At 54.9% G+C, this 20529-nt stretch overlaps 1 protein-coding gene across 10 annotated transcripts in view; it reads right to left on the reverse strand.

Annotated features, from left to right (window-relative positions):
* The window catches only part of SPTAN1 (spectrin alpha, non-erythrocytic 1), a 61468-nt gene that overhangs the window by 670 nt on the left and 40269 nt on the right, over window positions 1-20529 (reverse strand). For 4 of the 10 annotated variants that reach the window (XM_027035297.2, XM_027035298.2, XM_027035296.2 and 1 more), the window contains 26 exons: window positions 20317-20416; window positions 19959-20156; window positions 19714-19860; window positions 18923-19026; window positions 18675-18837; window positions 18249-18263; window positions 16291-16422; window positions 15976-16113; window positions 14856-14960; window positions 12447-12655; window positions 11634-11754; window positions 11294-11415; window positions 10798-10930; window positions 9097-9195; window positions 6986-7145; window positions 6296-6372; window positions 5534-5743; window positions 4938-5234; window positions 4401-4513; window positions 3960-3977; window positions 2678-2740; window positions 1382-1436; window positions 783-979; window positions 562-615; window positions 335-481; window positions 101-248 (listed from right to left, as the gene is read on the reverse strand). In XM_027035297.2, coding sequence (XP_026891098.1) covers window positions 101-248; window positions 335-481; window positions 562-615; window positions 783-979; window positions 1382-1436; window positions 2678-2740; window positions 3960-3977; window positions 4401-4513; window positions 4938-5234; window positions 5534-5743; window positions 6296-6372; window positions 6986-7145; window positions 9097-9195; window positions 10798-10930; window positions 11294-11415; window positions 11634-11754; window positions 12447-12655; window positions 14856-14960; window positions 15976-16113; window positions 16291-16422; window positions 18249-18263; window positions 18675-18837; window positions 18923-19026; window positions 19714-19860; window positions 19959-20156; window positions 20317-20416 — 3325 coding nt within the window. The remainder of the gene's footprint in view (window positions 1-100; window positions 249-334; window positions 482-561; window positions 616-782; window positions 980-1381; window positions 1437-2677; window positions 2741-3959; window positions 3978-4400; window positions 4514-4937; window positions 5235-5533; window positions 5744-6295; window positions 6373-6985; window positions 7146-9096; window positions 9196-10797; window positions 10931-11293; window positions 11416-11633; window positions 11755-12446; window positions 12656-14855; window positions 14961-15975; window positions 16114-16290; window positions 16423-18248; window positions 18264-18674; window positions 18838-18922; window positions 19027-19713; window positions 19861-19958; window positions 20157-20316; window positions 20417-20529) is intronic. The other 6 variants (XM_027035302.2, XM_027035299.2, XM_027035303.2 and 3 more) reach the window with 4 other exon arrangements.

The raw sequence follows: 20529 nt of genomic DNA on the forward strand, positions 1-20529 counted from the left end.
TCATTCTGACCCTGACCCTGACCCCGGGGCAATCTCAGGCTTTACTTTCCAAAGGAAACCTCAACCCTTGCCCCCAGGGTAGGGAAGCAGAGCCCCAGACCTGGTATAGTTCCTCCTTGGTCACGTAAGGCTTTCCCTCGGAGCTCAGGGCCCGGAAGGCGCTCTCGATCTCCTCGCTGGATTTGACGTTCTCCGTCTCCCGGCTGATCATGAAAGCCATGTATTCTTGCAGGGAGACGTGGCCGTCCCTGGGGAGGAGCGAGTGCAGTGAGCAAGGGGGGGCACAGGAGGAGCCGAAGACCGAGCTGCCTCCAGCACCATCCCTATAGCGCACCTGTTCGGATCCACAGTGTCTAGGATTGCCTCGAACTCGGGGTCTGGCTCCCCTTCCTCCACCATGGGCAGGTCATAACCCAGGGAGCGCAGGCAGGACTTGAACTCCTGGTGGTTCAGCCGGCCCGACTTGTCTTTGTCAAAGTGTCTGTAGTACAAATGGAGGACTGCTCAGCACCCAGGCCCCGGTGCTGAGCCCGCCTGCCCGGCAGGGGAGGCCATACTCACTTAAACATCATGCTGAATTCTTTGAGGGCCTCCTCAGTCACTCCTGTTGTGTTCCTAAAAGAACAGAATGGAGTTAAGGACCGGACCTTCCACCCCATTTGGTAGGTGGCGCGTTCTGCTCCATCCCCATAAAATGATGGGGGGGGGGGGTGGGGGTGGGCCTGCGGTCAGGTAGCTGAGACCCCCGCCTCCTCCCTTGCTGCCAGGCCTGGCTCAGGTACCTGGCCTGGATCTGCTGCTCCAGGTTGTGCTGCATGCGCATGCCCAGCTGGTCGAGCTGGTCCCACTGCTGGGCCAGGCCCACGGTGCTGTGCTCCGTGTACTTATTGTCCAGGATCAGGGCCTCCTCCATGGCTGCCCCCAGGTCCTCAATCTTCTTGAGCTGACTTCTCATGGCTCGAATCTCCTGGTGCTTGCGCTAGAGAGGGGGAGGCAAAGGTACAGGGGACAGGGGCTCTCAGCTTGGCGTCCAGGCCCAGGGGCCTGCTCAGCAGCCCTCCTGGCCTCACACCCACAGGGCCGTGCGGAATGGCAACGGCAGGATGGTGTGAAGTGAAATCCAACAGCCTCCATTAAGGGAAGGACTTCAGTGTCGGTCACAAGCCAAGAAAACTATACACTGAGAACCAAAGGACTCTTTCAAGTAAGACACCCGGCGGCAACCCTCAAAGACAAATGACGGGGCTTGGGGCTGCTTTCTGCTAAGAGAAAAAGGGCACCTAACCAGCCTAGCTTCATGCCTGACTTGGAACCACATGGGCCTACTGGAGAAGGCTGCATAGAGGGTCTGAGCCTGGCCAGGAGCCGTAGGGGCACTTACTTTGGTAGCTTCCAGCTGGGATTCCAGGGTCCCCGATTCTTCCACCATGCAGGACCTAAACACAGAAGCACAGTGAAGCAGGAGGACCTGAATGGGAGCTTGAATTAACTATCCCCAGTTAACAGTACCTGCTATCTTGATTTTTTTCTTTTGGAATTTCTTTTAAGAACACGAAACGTGCTACTGGCAATCTTTTTCTAAGTGGCCCTGGGAGCCGTGGAGGGCAGGTAGTATTTCTTCTGTTTCAGAGACTGCCAGCTGGTGCCCCAAGGTGTTGAGTCACCTGCCCAGGGCCAGCTGGTGGGCCAGGGCTAAGCCCCGCCCATCCTGCTCCCAGGCTAGGACCCTTTCTCATGTGGCTCCTCAGGCCCAGCCAGGCTGTGACATGGCACCTGACCCAAGCTAGGCCCTCAAGGGGCACCTTAGGAACTGCGTCGAAATCCCCTCAGGAGATGACAGAGGGGCTGCAGGCCTGACAGCCTCTGCAGTCACTGGGGAGAAAGCCACTCTGTGCGACCCTGCCTCCTGCTACCCAGGAGACCTTCAGGAGGAGGAGGCTGACAAAAGGAGAGCCACCCCCTAGAAATCCCTGGGGCCTCTTGCAGGTTCCTGAGGAGGGGAGCCACATTCTAGGTGTGACAGCAGTGGAGGAGATGCAGAGGACCCCTCAGACACGAAGGCGGGGTGCTAAGAGATCATGACCAGATACGGGTTTTGAAAGGGATTCTAATTCTGCCCAAAGGGGAGAGGTGGCTGTGATCAGGCTCCATGACACAGGGCCAGAGGCTTCCAGGGCCCAGTTCTGAACAGCAGGGAGCAGGGAGCCTCCATCTATCTGACATTACAGTGTGAGGTCACAGAAGGCCATCAGAGAACGAAGACAAGTTAGGGTTACGTGCGGGGACGAATCACACTGTGCGCATGTCCTTGGGGGGGATTTTAGCCCAGCCTCCCCGGCACCCACGTGTGCCCCAACCTACCCTTTCAACACCCAGCGAGCCAGGCTTAGCTCTGAAATTTCCCCAAGTTCCTAGTGTTCGAGCAAGGCAAGGCACCAGGCTTCCTCCTACCCCAGCAGGTCAGACTCACAGTCACGCCATGTCCCCCAGAGAAAAGCAACACCCCCAGGACCCAGGGGCAGGAGGCTGGGTGCCGGTGCAGTGGGAGGAGGACAGACCCCTCCTTCCCAAGCGGCCGAGGGCGGTGGGTTAGTCAGAAAGCGGAGCCGCCTGGGGAAGTCAAGAGTGCATTGGTAAAACCACAGTGAGGTAAGAAGAGAAATAAGAGGAGAAAAACCTTCCAGACAGATCATCCCCAACTTCATACTGATAGACACGAATGACCCGACGATACGCTATGCTAGTCAAAGAAAAGAAACCAAATGAATACACCGAAGGCACGGGCAGGCAAGAGCAGACCGAGACAGACACGCGCCACAAGGCCCAAGCTGGCAGTGCACAGGCGGGGCAACCTGGCGCCCAGGCAGGGACCTGGTGGGGCTGCGCTGCCGGGGAGGACAGGCGGCCTCAGGGCAGCTCACACTGCGACCAAGCAAGACGGGACAGGGCTGGGGAGGAGCCACGTGGTAAGGGGAGCAACGGCACCCACGGAGACAAGACCAGATTGGCAGACACAGCCACAGGGCTGGGGAGGGGAGCGGATGTCAGGCGGCTAATCAACTCCAGCTAGAAGCTGCAACCCCTAAATCCTGACCCCCTCTGCCTCCAGCACGGGTAGCTGGGTCAGCTGGTACTGGACCTGTTTCTCCCATTACCATACTTACACACCCCAACTACCCGTCTGTAGAACCCCTGGAATGCTAGACTCCGCCACTGAGGTCCCCTCAACCCTGGCTTTACATGGGCCTGGGGGAGAATGCACAGGTGCTGGACCCAGGCAGAGGCTGAAGCCTCAAGGAGAGGCCCCTCCCAGTGCTGGGCGGGGCCACCCTGCTTCTCCCAGGGCTCCTCCCAAGCCCCGCCTCTCCACCTCCGGGAACCCAGGCACTTCTGCCTCCTCTGAAGGGGCAAATGATGCTATGCCCCTTCCCCTGGGAAAGCTGTGGTATGGGGCACTGGGGGAGGGGCCAGTGCACAGCTGGGAACTCACTGTACCAGCCGAAGCTCCTACTTCGTGACCATGACCCCCTAGGAGCTAAATCTGGTCCCACCGGACACAAGGGGAAAAGAGGCAGAAAAGAAGTCCAGTAAAATCCCAATGGCTGGACAAGCACTGGGACTCTCAGAGGCTTTGGACTCCAGCTCTGGCCCTCTGGCTTGGTCACATTCCCTCCCTGAGAGGGCCCTTGGAATCTGAACAGGAAGGTGGGAGTGGCTCCCCTCCCCAGACCGCAAGCTGTCAAGGACAGTGGGCTGTGAGGCAAGGCACGCACTCCTTGGAGGGGGACGGGGACAGAGGTGGGGCGAGGGCGGGACAGGGGAAGTGCAGCCCGCCTTGGGCAGCAAGGCCCATCCTGGGATCCTCTGCAAGCCAGGCCACAGGGGGACAGAGGGCAGGGGACAAGCACAGGAGACACAACCACACCACGAGCCCGGAGAAATAAGAAGACAATATTAACCCATCGAGGAGATACGTTCTGTGCAGATGGGATCCAAGCAGCCGCAAGACAAGGTGGTGTCCAGATAGCAGCAATCGGGAGGTGGGGGACAGAGAGAGACACAGGAAAGAAAAGAAAAACAAAAGCAAGAACATCAGTACCTACACTGCACACGACCCTGTATCGTGAGTCCCTGATGTGCTGCTTAGGACCGACTGCCCACCACGCACAGTCCCACCCAACCCAGGACACCCCACAACTCGACCTTTGGGAACTCCGCCCACCCCTCTGGCTGGAGCCGGCCCAGCATACGCCCCTAACCCTTCCTCCCTCCCTCCCTCCCTCCCTCCCTCCGTCCCTCCCTCCCTTCCTTCCTGCCAGAGCGCCTCCGCCTCCGGGGTTGCCCACAGCGTGCCCTCCCCTGGAGCGGGGGATAGGGACGGGGAGCAGGGGCGACGGCACCTGGTCTCCTGGATCCACTGGTGGAATGCGTTGGCGTGCTGGGCGAACTCCTGCCGCAGCTTGTCGTTCTCCTCCTGCCGGCGCTGCTCCTTCTGCAGCTCCAGCTCCCGCTCCTAGGCCCAAGCGGAGGGGACGCCGTGTTACCGGTGCCCTCCTGCCGGGACTAGCTCCGGGGAGGGGTGGGGTGCCCTCGAGACGGACCAGAGGCCTCAGAATTTCAGTTTTCTGAAGCCGAGTATGACCAGAGACCATTGCGCTGGGAGGCAGGGAGGACTGGATGTTGACCTCAACCCAAAGAGGGAAGCCGGCGGACATCTAGGGAGCCCAGAACCCTCAGTTCCCTGGCTCCTCGGAAACCACCCCCCCGCCCCGCCACCCCCACGAACTCCAGCAAGAGGTGAGGGGAAGGCACTGATGGTCGGCCTCGCATGGGCTGCTGGCCGGCACCTGCTCCAGCTTCTGGAAGTGAGACCGACCCGCCAGCCCCCCAAGCCCTCGAGCTCGGGCTGACGGCTCTGGGCGGGGCGGCAGCGGCACCTTGATGATCTTCTGCAGGTTCCTCCACGTCTCCTCCAGGGCCTCCATGGTGAACCACGTGTAGGGGTTGGAGGCCACGCGGAAGCTCTTGATCTGGCGGTCCAGCTCGGCCAGCTGGCTGAAGTCGGCCTGCGCAGAGCTGAGGGATGAGCGGAAGGCGTCGTGGGCCTCCCGCAAGGCTCTGATCTCCTCCAGGGAGTTGCAGCGCACGGGGTCGGTCAGATCCTCCTCGGCGTTTTCAAACCAGCTGTTGAAGGCAGATGCCTTTTTGGCGAAGGTCAGGAAGAGGTCTTCCACCTGGGAGCAGAGCAGCCCAGCTCAGCACGGCCTCGAGGCTGCACGAGCCACGCTGGGGCCGGAGGCTGGGAAAGGCAGGTGTGCTTCTGGGCCGTCCGGGTGGAGCCGGTGCCCCCGCTTCTCCAAAGGCCTCCGACTTCCTCCCCTCACTGCACGTGAATGAGCAGCAGCCGCGGAGGCAAAGGTCCCCTTCTGCTAGGTTCAAGCCGACCCCAGGCCGCATGCAGAACGTCTGTGCGGCCGGCGGGCTTGCCCTGCGCGCCGGGCCGGCTGGGCTCCGCAGGGGCCCCGCCGCTTACCTTGCGGAAGTGACCCTGCGCCTCCAGCAGCTTCTTCTTCCGGGTGGCCGAGTTGGCCAGAAGCTGGCTCCATCTCTTCATGAGGGAGGCGTGCCGGGCCTCGATGGCCTTTGACTGAATGTGCTTGGCGGCCAGCAGCTGATCTTTGAGGGCAGTGATGTTGGCGATGCCCTCCTGCTGGAAGGCCTGCAGGCCGGCGTCAAAGGTTTCCTGGAACGAGGAGCTAACGGTAAGCCAATCTGTAGGGTTGGCAGGGACGCTGGAACCCACCCTTGCTGGGGGCCTCAGCGCAACGGCACCAGAGCCTGTCTCAGAGTCCGCCCAAGCCAGACTGTCGGCCCAGAGTCCCCACCTTCTCCTGACAGCCTCCTGCCCCACGGGCAGATTGAGGTGTGGGGCTCCCTCTATGTGCCCCGCTCGCCCCACGACCTCTGCCCGGAACGAGCGCCTGCCTCCCCACCTGACTGCCTGCAGTTTACCCTTGGTGACCCAGCTGAGCCGCACCCCTCTGGGAAGACCTTCCCCATCAGCCCTGGCTTTCTGGCACCCAGACACCGCTGGGGTGTTAAGTCCACAGCACACCCTGCCGTCGGGCCGGAGCACGGATGCCTGGTCTGGAAGCTCCCCGAGGACCAGAGCCGCACCCTGCTCACTGCTGAGCCCCAGGGGGTTTTCTCAGTGAGAGCTGCAGAGCACCAGCCGCCTGCAAGGACGCGCTATCTGCACACATTTCGGTCGGGCAACAAACGGGCCAAGACTGACCTGTTTGGTAAGGAGGGTCTGCACGGAAGACAGGTCGCGGCCATAATCGTCCGTCTTCAGGCTGTTCTCCTTCTCACCTGAGAAACCAAAAACGAGAAATAGGCCAGCCTTCTTGGTACAGTGAGGTGAATTAAGAAAACTGAGGCACGCTGTCACCCTGTGGATGTTTAAATCCCAATAACGCTAACAGCGGTCTCTGACCCCATGTCAGCCGGTTCCCACCTCCCTGCAGCCAGGCCCGTTCTCTAGCCGGGCCGGGACGAGGTCCTTCCAGCTCACCCTGGATTGTGGTTCAATTGTCGCTTAAGTGACAGCAACCACCAGGGTCACACGGGTCCCAGAGTCTGGTCCCCTCTCGCCCAGGAGCCGGACTGCACCCTGGGCCCGGGCAGCTAGGGGACAGCACAGCTGTGTGTCTGCTGCCGTGCCATTTTGTTTGTGCTGTGACGCCTGTCACTCCCTCCTGGGCTAAGGGTTTTTGCTTTGTTAACCCTTGTGCTGACCCACGGCCCCCGCCCTCAGCCTCAGGACACGGTGTCTTCTCAGACACCCCTGCAATAGATCCGTTTCTTCTCTGGAGAAGAAAACCAACTGCTGAGGAAACAGATGAGCTACGGCCCTGCAACAATCCTCCTGGCTGGGGAGGACGAGAAACTTGGGGCCAGGCTGGACGGGCCAGCGCTCACTCACCGATCCAGGACTCCACCACGTCAGCCTTCCAGTTGAACTGAAGGAAGGCCGAGTTCTCATCAAGCTTTGCCTTCCTCTGGGCAGCGGCTTTCTCCAAGTCTGACACCTTCCCGTTCAAGCCCTTCATCTTTGAAGAGATGTTCTCCTCATGGTGATTGTTCTAGGCCACGGAGAGAAGGCACAGCCTGGTCGGCCTCACCCCCGGCCGCAGCCACCACACCCGTACCCTCCCTGCCCGCGAAGGCCCTCCAGGCCGGTGAGGCGGGCCGTGCGCCCCGCTGCCCTCCTCCGGGGGGAGGTACGGCAGGGAAGGCTTCTCCACGGGCAACACGGAGTAAAAGCCTTGAAAGGGGAATGCTGGCAATTCCACTCACAGGAAGGAGTTCTGAAGAAACACTGAGGAACGTGCCTAAATGTCACAATGATGTATTTGTTAGTTTGTTTTTTTTTTTTTTTTTTTTTTTTTAAGTAAGACTTCACACCCAGTGCAAAGCCTGAACTCGTGACCTTGAGATCAAGACCTAAGCTGAGACCAAGGGTTGAATGCTCAACCGACTGAGCCACCCCCTAACGAGGGAACCCCTCGTTAGCATTCTTGATAGCAAAAATGGAGAAAAAGCACAGATACTTCCAACTTACTACACATCCAAAAAAACGGCTACTACACACATGCAACAAAAACAACGTTCAGAGGGGCGCCCGGGGGGCCCCGTCAGTTCAGCATCGGACTCCAGCTCGGGTCATGATCTCACAGTTCATGAGATCGAGTCCTGCGTCGGGCTCTGTGCTGATGGCTTGGAGCCTGGAGCCTGCTTCGGGTTCTGTGTCTTCCTCTCTCTCTGCCCCTCCCCTGCCTGCACACACTCTCTTTCTCTCTTAAAAATTAATATTAAAAAACAAATAAAAAACCCAACAGTTCAGAAAAAGCGGACACTGACAATTCTTGGGCCCCAAACACTCAGATTTAGTCTTGGATAAACTGCATTTGAAACCATACACAAGTCAGCATAAAACGTAGAGAGAAACTCAGGGAGGAAACAAAGACTGTTGCTGACAGCAATGCACCAGGCTCCGCTGGAAGGCTGCAGAATATTCGCAGTCACGGCCCAGGCCACAAGAACAGAGAACACGCAGCAGGGCTGCGTGTGCGTGGAGATCGTCTGCAGGTCTCATCTCTGTTCATACGTGGTATGTTTCTGAAATCAGCTTTCCTGTTGTTAGTTTATTGGCTCATAAGCGCAAGGGAGAAAAGCTCTGCAGTGAGCACGGACTTGAACATACTGCTACCTCCTACGGACCGGATCCCTAGTCTCAACCCCAGGCTTGGAGCAAATCCCGTGACGAGAAATCTTATCTACTTGTTGCGTTTGCAACAGGAAGCTACAGCTGTTAAAAGGTACTTGTCTCGTGGTACTGAACATCTGTCACCGCACCTAAGTGATCGTGTCACTAAGTCGCGACCAATGACAGCACCGCGCCTGGTCTGGAGCGCCAATACGCAAGTGACCTGACTTCACTGCTGGTGAGAAAGCCCAACACCCCTCCTGTCTGCCCTCCCTCAAGGGCTGCCGGACCGAAATAAACCTCGTGATTTTAACACATTTGTTTCTAAAACATCCTGGACGCAGCCAGGCTTCGCAGTGGGACATACATCGACCGAACTGGACCTATCCTATCCAGGGGAGGCTGTACGTGTGGAGGAGTCAGGGAGGTGAGGCATGCAGACCTCACTGGTGATCCATCCTTCTGGTGGCTTTATTTTTCTTGCATTTTCTAGTACTTCTGTAAAGAGCTTGTACCTCCCAAGAAAAACTAAGAGAGCCGCTACGTGGGAATGCCAATGTCGCAGAAAGACCATCAGGGATGCTTCTCTGCTTAACAGAGGCAGGGAATGTAAATGCTGTAGAGTAACTTTACCAACTGGCTTCGGAAAGGGGGAGAACACCCGACCAATCATATAACCCTTCTCTTCTTTATGGAATACGGGAATGGTATTGCTACCAGTCTCTATGCAAAAACCTTTCTTGGGGGAATATTCCAGCAGATGGACTTTGTGCGGGCATGCATCCCTCGTGTGGAAAATGAACATTTTACAGGCAGGCCAGGCTCACCTTCTTAACGAGGTCTTGTCCGTTACTGCAGACGTCATTCACACGGTCCTTGTGCACAGTGAAGTCTGTCTCAAAAGCTTCATGCTTCTTTAGTAAGCCCTGGAGTGGAAGCAGAAAGGCCAGCTGCTGAGGGCCTGGCATGTGCCAGTACCGGGCAGGGGGCACAGAGCACAGAGCTGTAAGCCACCTGACCTCACATGCGTCCCAGTCTAGCTGAAGGCTGAGGACACAGTGACCGATGTTAACAGGTAATTATAAAGGTGGTAAAACCATGATGTAGCAAGTAACTGGCAGCGCAGGCTGAGCTTGAGAAGGGACGTCAGGGAAGGCCTTACTGAAGGGGTTAACTCCTGCTAATCAACCACTACAGCGTCCCTCTTCCCCTTACAAGACCACACAGAAAACACTAAACCCAACACAAGCTTAAGACACACCCAACCAAATGGGGACTCTCAGGCTAAGGTTTCCCCTGGGTTCAGCTCCTAAGCGACCTTCCAAAGTCTCCCTCCCTCGGTACAAGTGAAGGGGCGGAGACAGGGCCTCTGCACGGGCCGGGACCGTGCAGAAGACAGACAAACCCTTTCCTCCGTCTAAACCACCCAAAGAGGACGCCCCCTCTGAGAACGTGGCTCGGGGCTACCCAGACTCTTGGGAACGCAAACTCTGTCTCCACGGCTGGTGGCCCAGATCCGGGAACTTCCGACCAGAACGTGTGGCTCCTCCCAGCAAGAGGGGAGGCGTTTATCCAGCCCGTGGCCCTGGCCTGCTTGCCACCATGTGGCGTGGATGGTGTCATGTGATGCCTGGGGCTAAGCCTCGAAGCTTCCACCTCTGCCACTTTGAATGCTGCCTATGGCAGCTGGGCAAGGCACCTGGAGGGAGGCGAAAGGAAGGGAACAGAGATGTGCCAGCCGCCAGGGACACTGTCGTGGTTCCTTGGCCCACAGCCCCCACCTTGGGGCTGTGTGAGGGGCCCCACTCGAAAGTGGTACAACCACGGATAACAAGCCACTGCTGCCTGTATGACTGTGACACGGCCACAGCCACCCGTGTGCTCAGGGTGTGGGCTTGTGTGTCCCCTGAAAACAAGGGCGTCCTAATCCCTGGCACCTATGAACATGGAACTGAGGTCTCTGCAGATGCAGGTATAACCAAGTTCACATGAGGTCACTGGGGCGGGACCTAATCTAGCAGGATTTGTGTCATTTAAGAGGGAAATTTGGGCACAGACACAGCCGGAGAGAAAGCCATGGGAAGACAGACACAGAAGGAAGAGCCACGTAGAACAAGCAGATTGCAATTCTACTGCCAAGAGCCAGCCAGGAATGCCAGGGAGAAGCTAGAAGAGGCAGGAATGGGCCTCCCCTAAAAGTTTCAGAGAATGAGGTTCTGATGCACCTTGATTTCAGCCTTCCAGCCTCCAGAACCACAGGCCCATAGATTCCTGCTGCTGTACGCCCCAAGCTGAGGGCCCCAGGGGACCAATGGGCACCAATAACCCGTGGAAATGGGGCCCCCTGACCGACCATGGGGCTCTGGTCACCAGGCCTGGCGGCCAGGGCAAATTTGTCCAGAGGGGCAGGGTCTCTCGCATGAGGTGGGAGGACTAAAACCAACCAGCGAGACCGTGACTGCTGGCCGAGAGCTCTCCCGGCGTGAACACAGCCACTGAACAAAGCAGCAGGCGCCAGCTTCTCTGACCTGGATCGCAGCAAGAGTGTCTCCGTAATCCTCACTGGCTACCAGGGTCATTTTCTCATTGATCCAGGCTTCTTCCTCCTCCACATTGGCTACAAACTGCTGATACTCCAAGGACTCCTCCAGCCGCTGGCCTCTGATTACAGGAAACGGAAAACAATCAGCCATTGCCACTAACTTCAATCCTGATAGCTAACGTCTGCTTACAAATATTCACACGTGCGGGACATAAATGGTTCCGTCAGGCCCTCTGCGTAACATGCAGCAGAGATAGTGTTGTTCAAACGTGAAATTTGGGAACCACGTGCTGGGTTCAGATCCACATCAGGGGACGAGCTGAGCACGGGCCTGTCGGAAGGGGCTCTGAATGAGCCAGCTGTGGTACTTGCACACCCAAGAAAAAGGTCCAGGAGGTGGCAGGAGGGCCCAGAAGCTCTGAGCCCGGCCTTGCACGCTGCACCCACATGCGGGACACGCGCGCCTTGCTCTGGCCGCTGACCTGGCTGCCGCCAGCTGCTTCAGCTCCTTCCAGTGCTCCACGAACTGGGCCAGACGCTGCTGAATCTCCTCCTTCCCAATGGTGTTGTCATCAGACAGCTTCTTCCCAGTGTCCAGGACACCCTGAAGGGCGAGAAGGATTAGATCAACAGCTATCATCTGCTTCTAGACGCATCCAGGAAAAACCTCAGCATCACATCCGCAACTTTCTTCCAGGTTTGGAACGAGGGGTCATAAACACCGTAGGCCTCAGTGAAATGAATGAGAGCAAAAGATTTCTCTGCACGTCCCCAGGGCCCATGTAGTCCCCGCCACCGTCTCGGCCGGAAGAGGTCCCTCACCTGAATCGCAGGCTCGTGTGCAGCCAGTTCTGCCTCCAGCCGCTTGTGCTTCTTCCTCAGGTTCTGGACGCCTGTTAGGTCCCGGCCGTAGTCCTCGGAGCTCACCAGCAGCTTCTTCTCCCTGGACACAAACAGGCACTCTGCACCTCCCTGTCTTCAGCTGGACAGGTCGGTCGCGAGCTGTGAACCTACATACGCTACGGTGTCCTCTGCCTACATTTACCCCTCTCTCCACAAAAATCCTTGCCAGCGTCCTGGGAGACGAAAGCCTCTATTTCCCAAACGAAGAGTGTCCACGTATGTATCTAGGAGCACCTACGCGGTGTCGCCCTGTCAATCCTACTTCACCCAGTGTGCACACATCACACGTAGAAATACATAAAGATACGGATGGAATTTTTTAAGGAAGCGAGGAACAGGAGACAGGATTTTGTCCTTAAATAACGGTGTGTTTACATAAAGCTACAGCAACGTTGTGACAGGGTAGGAATGACAAACAAAATCCTTCCTTCAAGGACTGATCCTGCTGGGCGATCAGGCTGTCGTCTCCGGAGGGGCAGTGGCCAAGTTCCCCAGGGATCCCAGCGCAGCTGTGAGGTGCTGCCACCACCCAGAGGCCATGGATGACCCTGTCACAGCACACCTGGGTGCCAGGAGAGGCCCGGCACATTCTGCCCCACTTCCCCGGAGAGGGTGAGACCTTGTGGCCAGGCGGTCCGGACACCTGCCCCGCCTGTGGCTCCCAGTGCCCGCCACCCGAGGCTCAGCGGGCGTCCCGGAGGACTCAGAATGGGAAGCCCCAGGGACACGTACTTGATCCAGGACTCCTCATCATCCATGTCCCGGAAGAACTGGTGCAGGCGATGGGATTCATTCAGCTTCGCTCGCCGGGAGGCCGCCATGCTCTTGATCTTCTGGAAACGACCGTTGATGGTGTCCCGCTTGTCCTTCACTTGGGACGTGTCGAAGGCGCTGCTGGTCATCAGGCTGTCTGCTTGGCTGTTCAGGTCCTTCAAGCGATCCTGGGGCAGGGGGCACAGCAGGAGGGGTGAGAAACCTGGGTTTCCCGTGACCATCTTCACAGACAGATTGTGCAGTACCGACGATGCCAAAGTGCAACACGTGGGGCCCTGGGGCTCTAAGGGATCAAAACTACTTTTTTAATGACACAAAGACACTTATGCGCCCCTTTCGCTGCGTGGATGTTTGCACCACGATACAACGGTGGGGGAGAGGGGGGGCGGTGCAGACGCCTCGGCTCAAGGCCGTACCAGCAGGAATCCCATCCTTCCTGGGCACGCGCTTTCCCTTAGGGGCATCCTTGTAAAAGCAGAAGTTGTTAGTGTCATTAAATATCCATCTTGGAGTACAGGCCACTTTTAACGTCCTGTGTGACCAAATACTTCTGCCACGTACTCCGGCTCGAGGACCGTCCTGCAAAGGAGCACGTGTCGTGAGCCCAACTAGCTGCTTTTTCACAGGCCGTCATTTTCATGCAAAAGAACGATGACCAGCAAACCACGATCATCCAGACGTCGGTATCTGACAAATACTTGTCGAGAACAAAGCAAACACTGTCACTTTCGGGAAGACGGAGTTTGCTGTGACTGATAAACCCGAACTTTCATGTGAAAATGAGGATTCCAGTAGCTGCACGTTCACCTCCACAAGCTCGACAGCTGCTCGATCTGTGAAGATTTTCCCGTTGAGACTGGCTTTGATGTTAGCAGACGGCACATGTGATATCACATAAAAAAATGTGCCAGCGTTTAGAAGTCCTGCATAACTCAGAATGTTTTCCAAACGATTTTGTAACATCACGCGTGGGTAAAAAACAACAACAACAACAAAACCAAAAACCAAAAAAAAAACCTTTCTAAGTCCAAGATGGACCCATGGATTTTAATATTAAATGGTATGAAACACTGATCGATAGAGTTTCAGAGTCCACTTTGCAACTCACCTTTACACAACTAGCATGTACTGAGTTTGGTGTTAGAGTATCTGTCATCACCTGGATTAAAACACCGTTCCCTTCCCTAACTCCCTGTGGGACGCTGTGTTTGCCCCGTGTCTGACACACTCCCATAAACTGAATTCAGAAGCAGCTACAAGAATCCAGCTGTACTCCATTAAGCCGGACATTAAAGAGATTTGCAAAAATAAGGCCAGTGCCCCTCTTCTGTTTTTTTGGTTTTGAAAAATATAATTATCATCCATAAAGCATGTTACTCATGTTAGGGGCGCCTGGGTGGCTCAGTCGGTTAAGCATCTGACTTCAGCTCAGGTCATGATCTCACAGTCCGTGAGTTCGAGCCCCACGTCAGGCTCTGTGTTGACAGCTTGGAGCCTGGAGCCTGCTTCAGATTCTGTGTGTGTGTCTCTCTCTCTCTGACCCTCCCCTGTTCATGCCCTTTCTCTGTCTCAAAAATAGGTAAATATTAAAAAAAAATTTTTTTTAAGAATGTTATTCGTGTTAATTTTTCATGAGCTCATTATTACTTTAGGTAAATAAACTCGTTCTCAGTTTTATTCTTTTTCATTTTGAAATAATTACAGACACACAAGAAGCTGTAAAAGCGGTACAACTTCTCCACCTGATCTCAGCCAAAGGGCCGAGAAGTGATAAAGCAGTACAACTTCTGTCTGTCCCTCATCCAGCTTCTCCCCACGGTAGCAGCGACCACGGCATGCTAGCAGAGCTGGGACGTGACCCTGGCGCCGTCCACGGGCCTTCGTCAGAGTTCACCAACTTCATAAGCGTCCACGTGTGTCTCTGGGAGTGCAAGTACCTTCCACGTAATTGGACCCTACGTGCAGATTCACGTAACCCAAAGCAAGAGACATTGTTCCGTGAGCACAAAGGAACTTCTCTGTCCCTTCCTCGTTTGCTGCACCCCACCCCTGTGCCTAACTCCTGGAGACTGCTGCTCTGTTCTCCATTTCTGATTTTGTCATTTTGAGGATGACAAAAAGCCCTTGAGACTGTTTTTTTTTTTTTATGTAACTTTTAAAACGTGATCAATAACAACAAATATGGACAGACAAAACCCACATAAACTTCCCAGGGCACCTTCAATCATAGTGCTGGGCATAAAATGGCCCTGAGGCCACACGCCTGAGATCGAGGCTTCAGCTGCCAGACATCACACTCCTTCCCCCAGTGTGCCAGTTCCAGCACAGCTGTGTCCCCGATAGGGTGCCACCGCCCCCTCTAGTCACCTCATGGGCAGATATGTCAGCCTCCAGCAGCTGGTGCTTCTTCAGCAAGTTGTTCACAGAGGCCAGGTCTTTGCCATAATCCTCAGATGCCAGAAGGGCCTCCACCTGGGGGTGAAACACAAAAGTGGGGGCTACCGTGTGGTGCCCAGCACTATATGATGCGTTGAGTGTTCCGGAAAACCCAGGACGCCCGGCTGTTTGGCCACGTCTCTGGACAGCTGCAAATGTGTCAATCACAGGTTACTGCTGTTACAGCGACTCTGCTTGTACCGGCCCGTGCGGCCTGACTCCTTCTCCCTCCCTGTCAATCAAATGCAGATTCGAGAGCCTAGGACTTGAAATACTACAGCTATAGGGTCATGGAGCCTTCACCGAGGCACAGGGGCCAAGTGAACAGCAATCCCACCTCGAGGAACCTCCCCCGAGGGAAGAACCGGCAGGAGGAACAAAGATTAATGTACAAAGGCGTTCAGTGCAGATGTCCCACCACAAAGCCGGGAACACCTGAGTGTCCAACAGCGTGGGAATGATAAAACCACGGCACAGCTGTGATGGACTCATGCAGTTATTCCAACGTTTAAGAAGACTTTGCAGTGATTTAGAATAGCACGCCCAACACGTACTAACGAGAAATGACATCGTGAGCTCCACTATATATAAAAATACAGCTACGCTAATGTTCACAGAAATACATACAGATGAGAGACAGATGTTACTAGTGGTCTCTAAAAAGTTTGATTTCTTTACGCTTCCCTTACTTCCCGAATTTTCTACCAACTCTGGCCTCCTGACCTAACTGCTACTGCTTTGGTTTCTATCTGGGCACAGACTCATCAGGGCTGCCAGCCACAGAGACCCCATCGTCACTGTCTATCTGCCTTCCCTACAGAGAGGAGTGAGCTACAGCCCAGTTCCCACCACACACAAACTCTTCTTGTCGCCTTCATTCTCTCTGCTAATAAATCCCCTAAAACGCACACCTCTTATCTGATAATGAAGATGTCTGTGAAAAGGGGCACCAGGGGAGCCCTGCCCTTTCACGGTCTGGGGCTTACTGACTGGCCCGTCATCCCAAACAACCAGAAATCCTCCAATGGTGGGAAGGAAAACCTGCCATTACCTCGGACAGCCAGAAGTCAAAGTCCTTGATTCCGGTGTTGAAGTTCTGCTGCTTGTTGGCCTCTTTCAGTTTCTGGCTCTTTTCAGCTGACTTCTGCACCAGGAACTGCCACTGGTCTGCTAAGGCCGCCAGACGGGCCTGGGGAAGAGAAAGGAGCCATGGGAGATGCTAAGCCACGGAGAGCAGCGCCCTCTCCTGAAGCCGAGTGACTGGCGGAGAGGGTGCCATTCTCCCAACGTTCGCCACCTGTAACGCGCACAACTCAGTTTACGCACTTAGGACTGTGTTTCAAAGTCATCGTCACACCCACCATACCTTGACAGCGTCCTCGCTGCCAGCACAGGCCCCGCGCTCGATGAGGGAGTTGCCGGTGTCGATGACACCGCGGATCCGGTCGGCGTTGGCGTGTAGCTCCGCCTCGAAGGCCTGGTGCTTCTGGTGCTTGCTCTGAAACACCAGAAAGACCGCCTTTCAAAACCAGGTCCTGCTCGGTCGCTTCTTTTTCAGGGATGAGGGATTGTCAGGAAGAAGGGAAAGTGGTAGAAAGCTGAAAGAACTGGGGGCAAGTGACGTTTTTTAGTGACGGCAGACACCAAATTTTGGACGTATTTTAGGGCTCAGTGTTGGGACTTTGGCGGAAGGTCTGCGCCAGGAGAAGAAATGAACCCGCTCAGGAGTAGGTGAATTGAGTCAGTTCTTAAACCAGCTGGACTGGCTATCTGGGAGCGAAGTCCTAGAATTATATACTTTTGAACATTCTGTATAAATCAGCAACAGGCAATTGCAACGTTTCATTTACTCGGACATCAATTTCTCTCCACGGCTGTCTCCTTAGCGCACAGAGCATCTAACAGATAACACACATCTGGCCCGCTCCTCCTGCAAGGCTGAGATCACTCTAGACGGTCAGGCGGACCCTCCACTGACAGAGAAGAATCCATAGCTGCTGTAGGCTGTGGCTTTGCTGCCCTCTCACGAGGTAGCTGACATTAATCAAAACTTGTGAATACAGTCAACATCCAAGCTTGACAGTAGCTAGCAATTTATTTTTGCTAGGAAAAGAGAGGGCCGGGAGAATGACGGGCTCCTGATGCTGGGGCTGGAAGGGAGTATTAAGAATGCACAGAGAGGGGCGCCTGGGTGGCTCAGTTGGTTAAGCGTCTGACTCTAGATCTCGGCTCAGGTCATGATCTCACGGTCTGTGAGACGGAGCCCTAGGTCAGGATTCTGTCTCTCTTCTCTCTCTGCCACTCCCCACCCTCTCAAAATAAACAAACAAACTTAAAAAAAAATCCACAAAGAAACAGAAGGTCTAGGAAACACCACAAGGAACAGTGCAAGGACACAGCTGTGGCACAATTCTGGGTGAGAAAGGGAGGGTCCAGGGGAAGGTATTATTTGGGGGAAAAAACTAAAACACAAAAAAACAGCACGGTCGGGGAAGGATTCTGCATCAAATGTTTCATTTCAGGGGCAGGAACTGTCAAAGGGTGGAGCCGCTGGGCTGGCGCAACGCGGCGCTAATGTCGAGGTGGCTCCTTCACGGACTCCGGTGCCTGAGCCCCCGCTGAGACCGAGAAGGGTCCAATCCCTCCTGACCTCAGTCCAATTCCCCTCTTCTGTTTCTCGCTCCCATCACTCCTCAAACCGCACCTATTCTGTTTCTTCATTGCTTCCATCTGTTCACAGAGACATCTGAGCTACATTTGGACTGAAAAATCCCCTTCACTAACCCCCTGAGTAATCATGTCCCCCTTCTTCCTTAACCTCTCACCCCTGGTCCCTGTTAGATTTGGAAACAGATCATCTGCTTCTATGTGGCTCTTTAACTGTCCCTCTCCAGGGACCAGCACCTGTGGATGGCAGCTTGGGTGCGTCAGAAAACACACTGCACTACAGACTCCATGCTCTCGGCCTCCAAGAACCGTGAGCACGAGTCTACACAGACAAAGCTGATTATTATTATTATTTTTTTTAAAGAAGTGCCTCTGGAAAGACAGCGGTTAACTACTGCCCCCAAATCAAACATTGCACAGAATGTGCCTAAGTGACACATGGGGAGAGGGAAGGGGGCGCAGGGCTGCAGGCTCATTAGAACAGAGAAAGCCACATCCCACAGGGACACCTGATGGAGTGTGATGGATCATTAGAAACGAGAAGCATGGGTGAGGAGACACGAGTGACTGCGTGTGGCCACAACAAGGATCTACGCAGAAGGACACAAACACTGGAGCGCATTTAACTAAAACTCTTTTAAAAAATTAAAAACTTACCAGCAGCTTGGAAAGCTACAAAAATAGATTAAAACAACAAGAGTTCAGTATACTGAGGTGAACGCACATCTCAGCCCTTAAACAGCAGCTCATTTTGCTGTCACACTTCCCCTGGGAAAGCTCAGCCTTTGGGGCAAACAAGAGGGGACCCAGCAGACTTTTCAGAGCTGACACGGGGCTTCAGAGCCTTCAGAGCTGATAGGCTTCCATGGGGAAACATGAGGAAAGCCCTTTCTCACGTCTGAGAGTCTGGTGACCCTCTTCCACTGGTTCAGCTTCTTAGAATAATTTTCATCGGCTCCAGCACAGACATAGAACTGGTTTTCTAGGCACAACCTCCTCCTCAAGACTCCTTCTCTAACAAAACCTACCCCGCTCACTGACGAGGGCCATCGCAGAGACGAGCGGCCGTTCGGACCCGCTCACCTGGATGTTGGTGGGGTCCTTGTATGACTCATCACTCGCGGTCTGTAATTTCTCGCTGATCCAAGCCTCGATCTCATCCACGTCCCGGCTGAACTGCTGGAGTGTCTGCGATTCTCCCAGCTTTGATCTCTTCTCGATCATCTGGGCTTTGAGGCGTCGCCACCTGACCAAGTGAAACCGAGCCCAAAGGTGAACCTCCCTCAGAATGGGACAGGCCGGGAGGCCGGTCAGCACCATGCGACACCCACCTGTCCAAAACCTCGTTGCGCCGACTGGAGATGTCGCCCTTGGCATAGTGGCCGGCGGCAATGAGCTGGTCAGCAAAGGACTGGAGGGCGGCGATCTTCTCTTCCTGGCGGCAAACAAAGGCGGGAGGTCAAGGTGGGTGGGACGGCCCAGCCTGGCCCGCAGGTCTTGCAAAGAGAATGGTTACTCTTGGGTGACTGGGAACTCGCTGTGGCAGGATCAGAATACACTGACACTTTAGAAGGCGAGTAAAAGGCCAGAAGAAAGCTTGATTTCGACCATTACGAGAGTAGAGTTTAACTCAAGAAGACGCCAGGTCACACTGGGGACAGGAGCTACAACACCAGAGAATGTCACACACAGAATCAAACTGGTGGGAAAAAGGAGTCAGATTTCAACAAGACGAGTTATAAACCAAGGTTCCTGTCTTCCTGAGTTGTTTCTGTTCACGCATTCTTTCCTTACTACACGTTATAAGTTTCCTCTCTGTGGCATCCCCATTAAAACCTCAGAAATACCAGAATTTATATACCTAAGTTTTAAAAACCATTTTTCCGTGTGTCCTTTTCCCTGGACCATACAGGTATCTGTTGGAGGTGTAGAGAGAACGGTTCTTCCTTTGTATATTCGATGTCAAGTATTCCAATTTAAGGCAGGGGCCAAAACTGTGACTCACCCAAGTCAGTGACTAGTTTTTATTCTAGTCGTTATTACAGAAAGGAAAATAAGCCAACAAAGAGAGACGACCATCTGGAAAAATCTACATTTAGACCTGAAGGTACAAAGGCCTCACCTGCACATTAATTGCTTTGTCGAAGTCCTCGTGTTTTTTGATCAGAGCCTCCACGCTGTCCAGTGAGTCTCCCTTGTCCTCAGTATTCAAGAAGGCCTCCCGGGCGGCCATCCAGTTCTCAGCTTGCTCGCAGTCCCGATGAAACAGCTACAGAAGGGGAGGCAGGTGGGAAGATGGGGCCTCTGGCAGTGAAACCCCGGCCAGAAAGCCCGTGGCAAACAGGGCGTGATGGCCCTCACACGTACCTGCAGTTCAAGGCACTGATCCAACATCATCCTGCGCTGAGCCCAGGCCTTCTCCAGACCTGCACGCTCCCGATCGAGAATATCCAGTTTCTCCTTGACCTCTGGGCTGGCATAGTGCCCATGAGCCAACAGCTGCTGCCCAAACTGCTCAAATGCCTGGAAAGTGCCAGCCCTGGCATCAATTTCCGTTCGGTGCTCCTGCCAAGAGGAGGGAAGGGGTTAGATAACCCGCTCTAGATGCCCACCATCGTGTCAACCACCGACTCACAGTGAAGGGTGGTGCTGGTGGCAGAGGCAAGGTCTTCCCGGCCCTGCAGTGCTACCTCCTTTCTGCTGCTCGGCCAGCAGGTCCACCTACCTGGTGTCGCTCCAGCAAGGCTTCAGCTCCGGTGACATCCTTGGCGAGCTCGTCTGAGGACACCAACCCTCGTATTCCATTGATCCAAGACATGAGGTCCCTGGCAAGCAGACCCACAGAGAAATGGCTATTACATTACCTGGCAAGTAGGCTTTCTGCCCAGGAAAAAAGAGCCACGCCACTCTGGTCTCAGAACATTATTCAGGGTGAACT

Source organism: Acinonyx jubatus, chromosome D4 (genome assembly GCF_027475565.1).
Source record: "Acinonyx jubatus isolate Ajub_Pintada_27869175 chromosome D4, VMU_Ajub_asm_v1.0, whole genome shotgun sequence".
In the NCBI taxonomy this organism is placed as follows: domain Eukaryota; kingdom Metazoa; phylum Chordata; class Mammalia; order Carnivora; family Felidae; genus Acinonyx; species Acinonyx jubatus.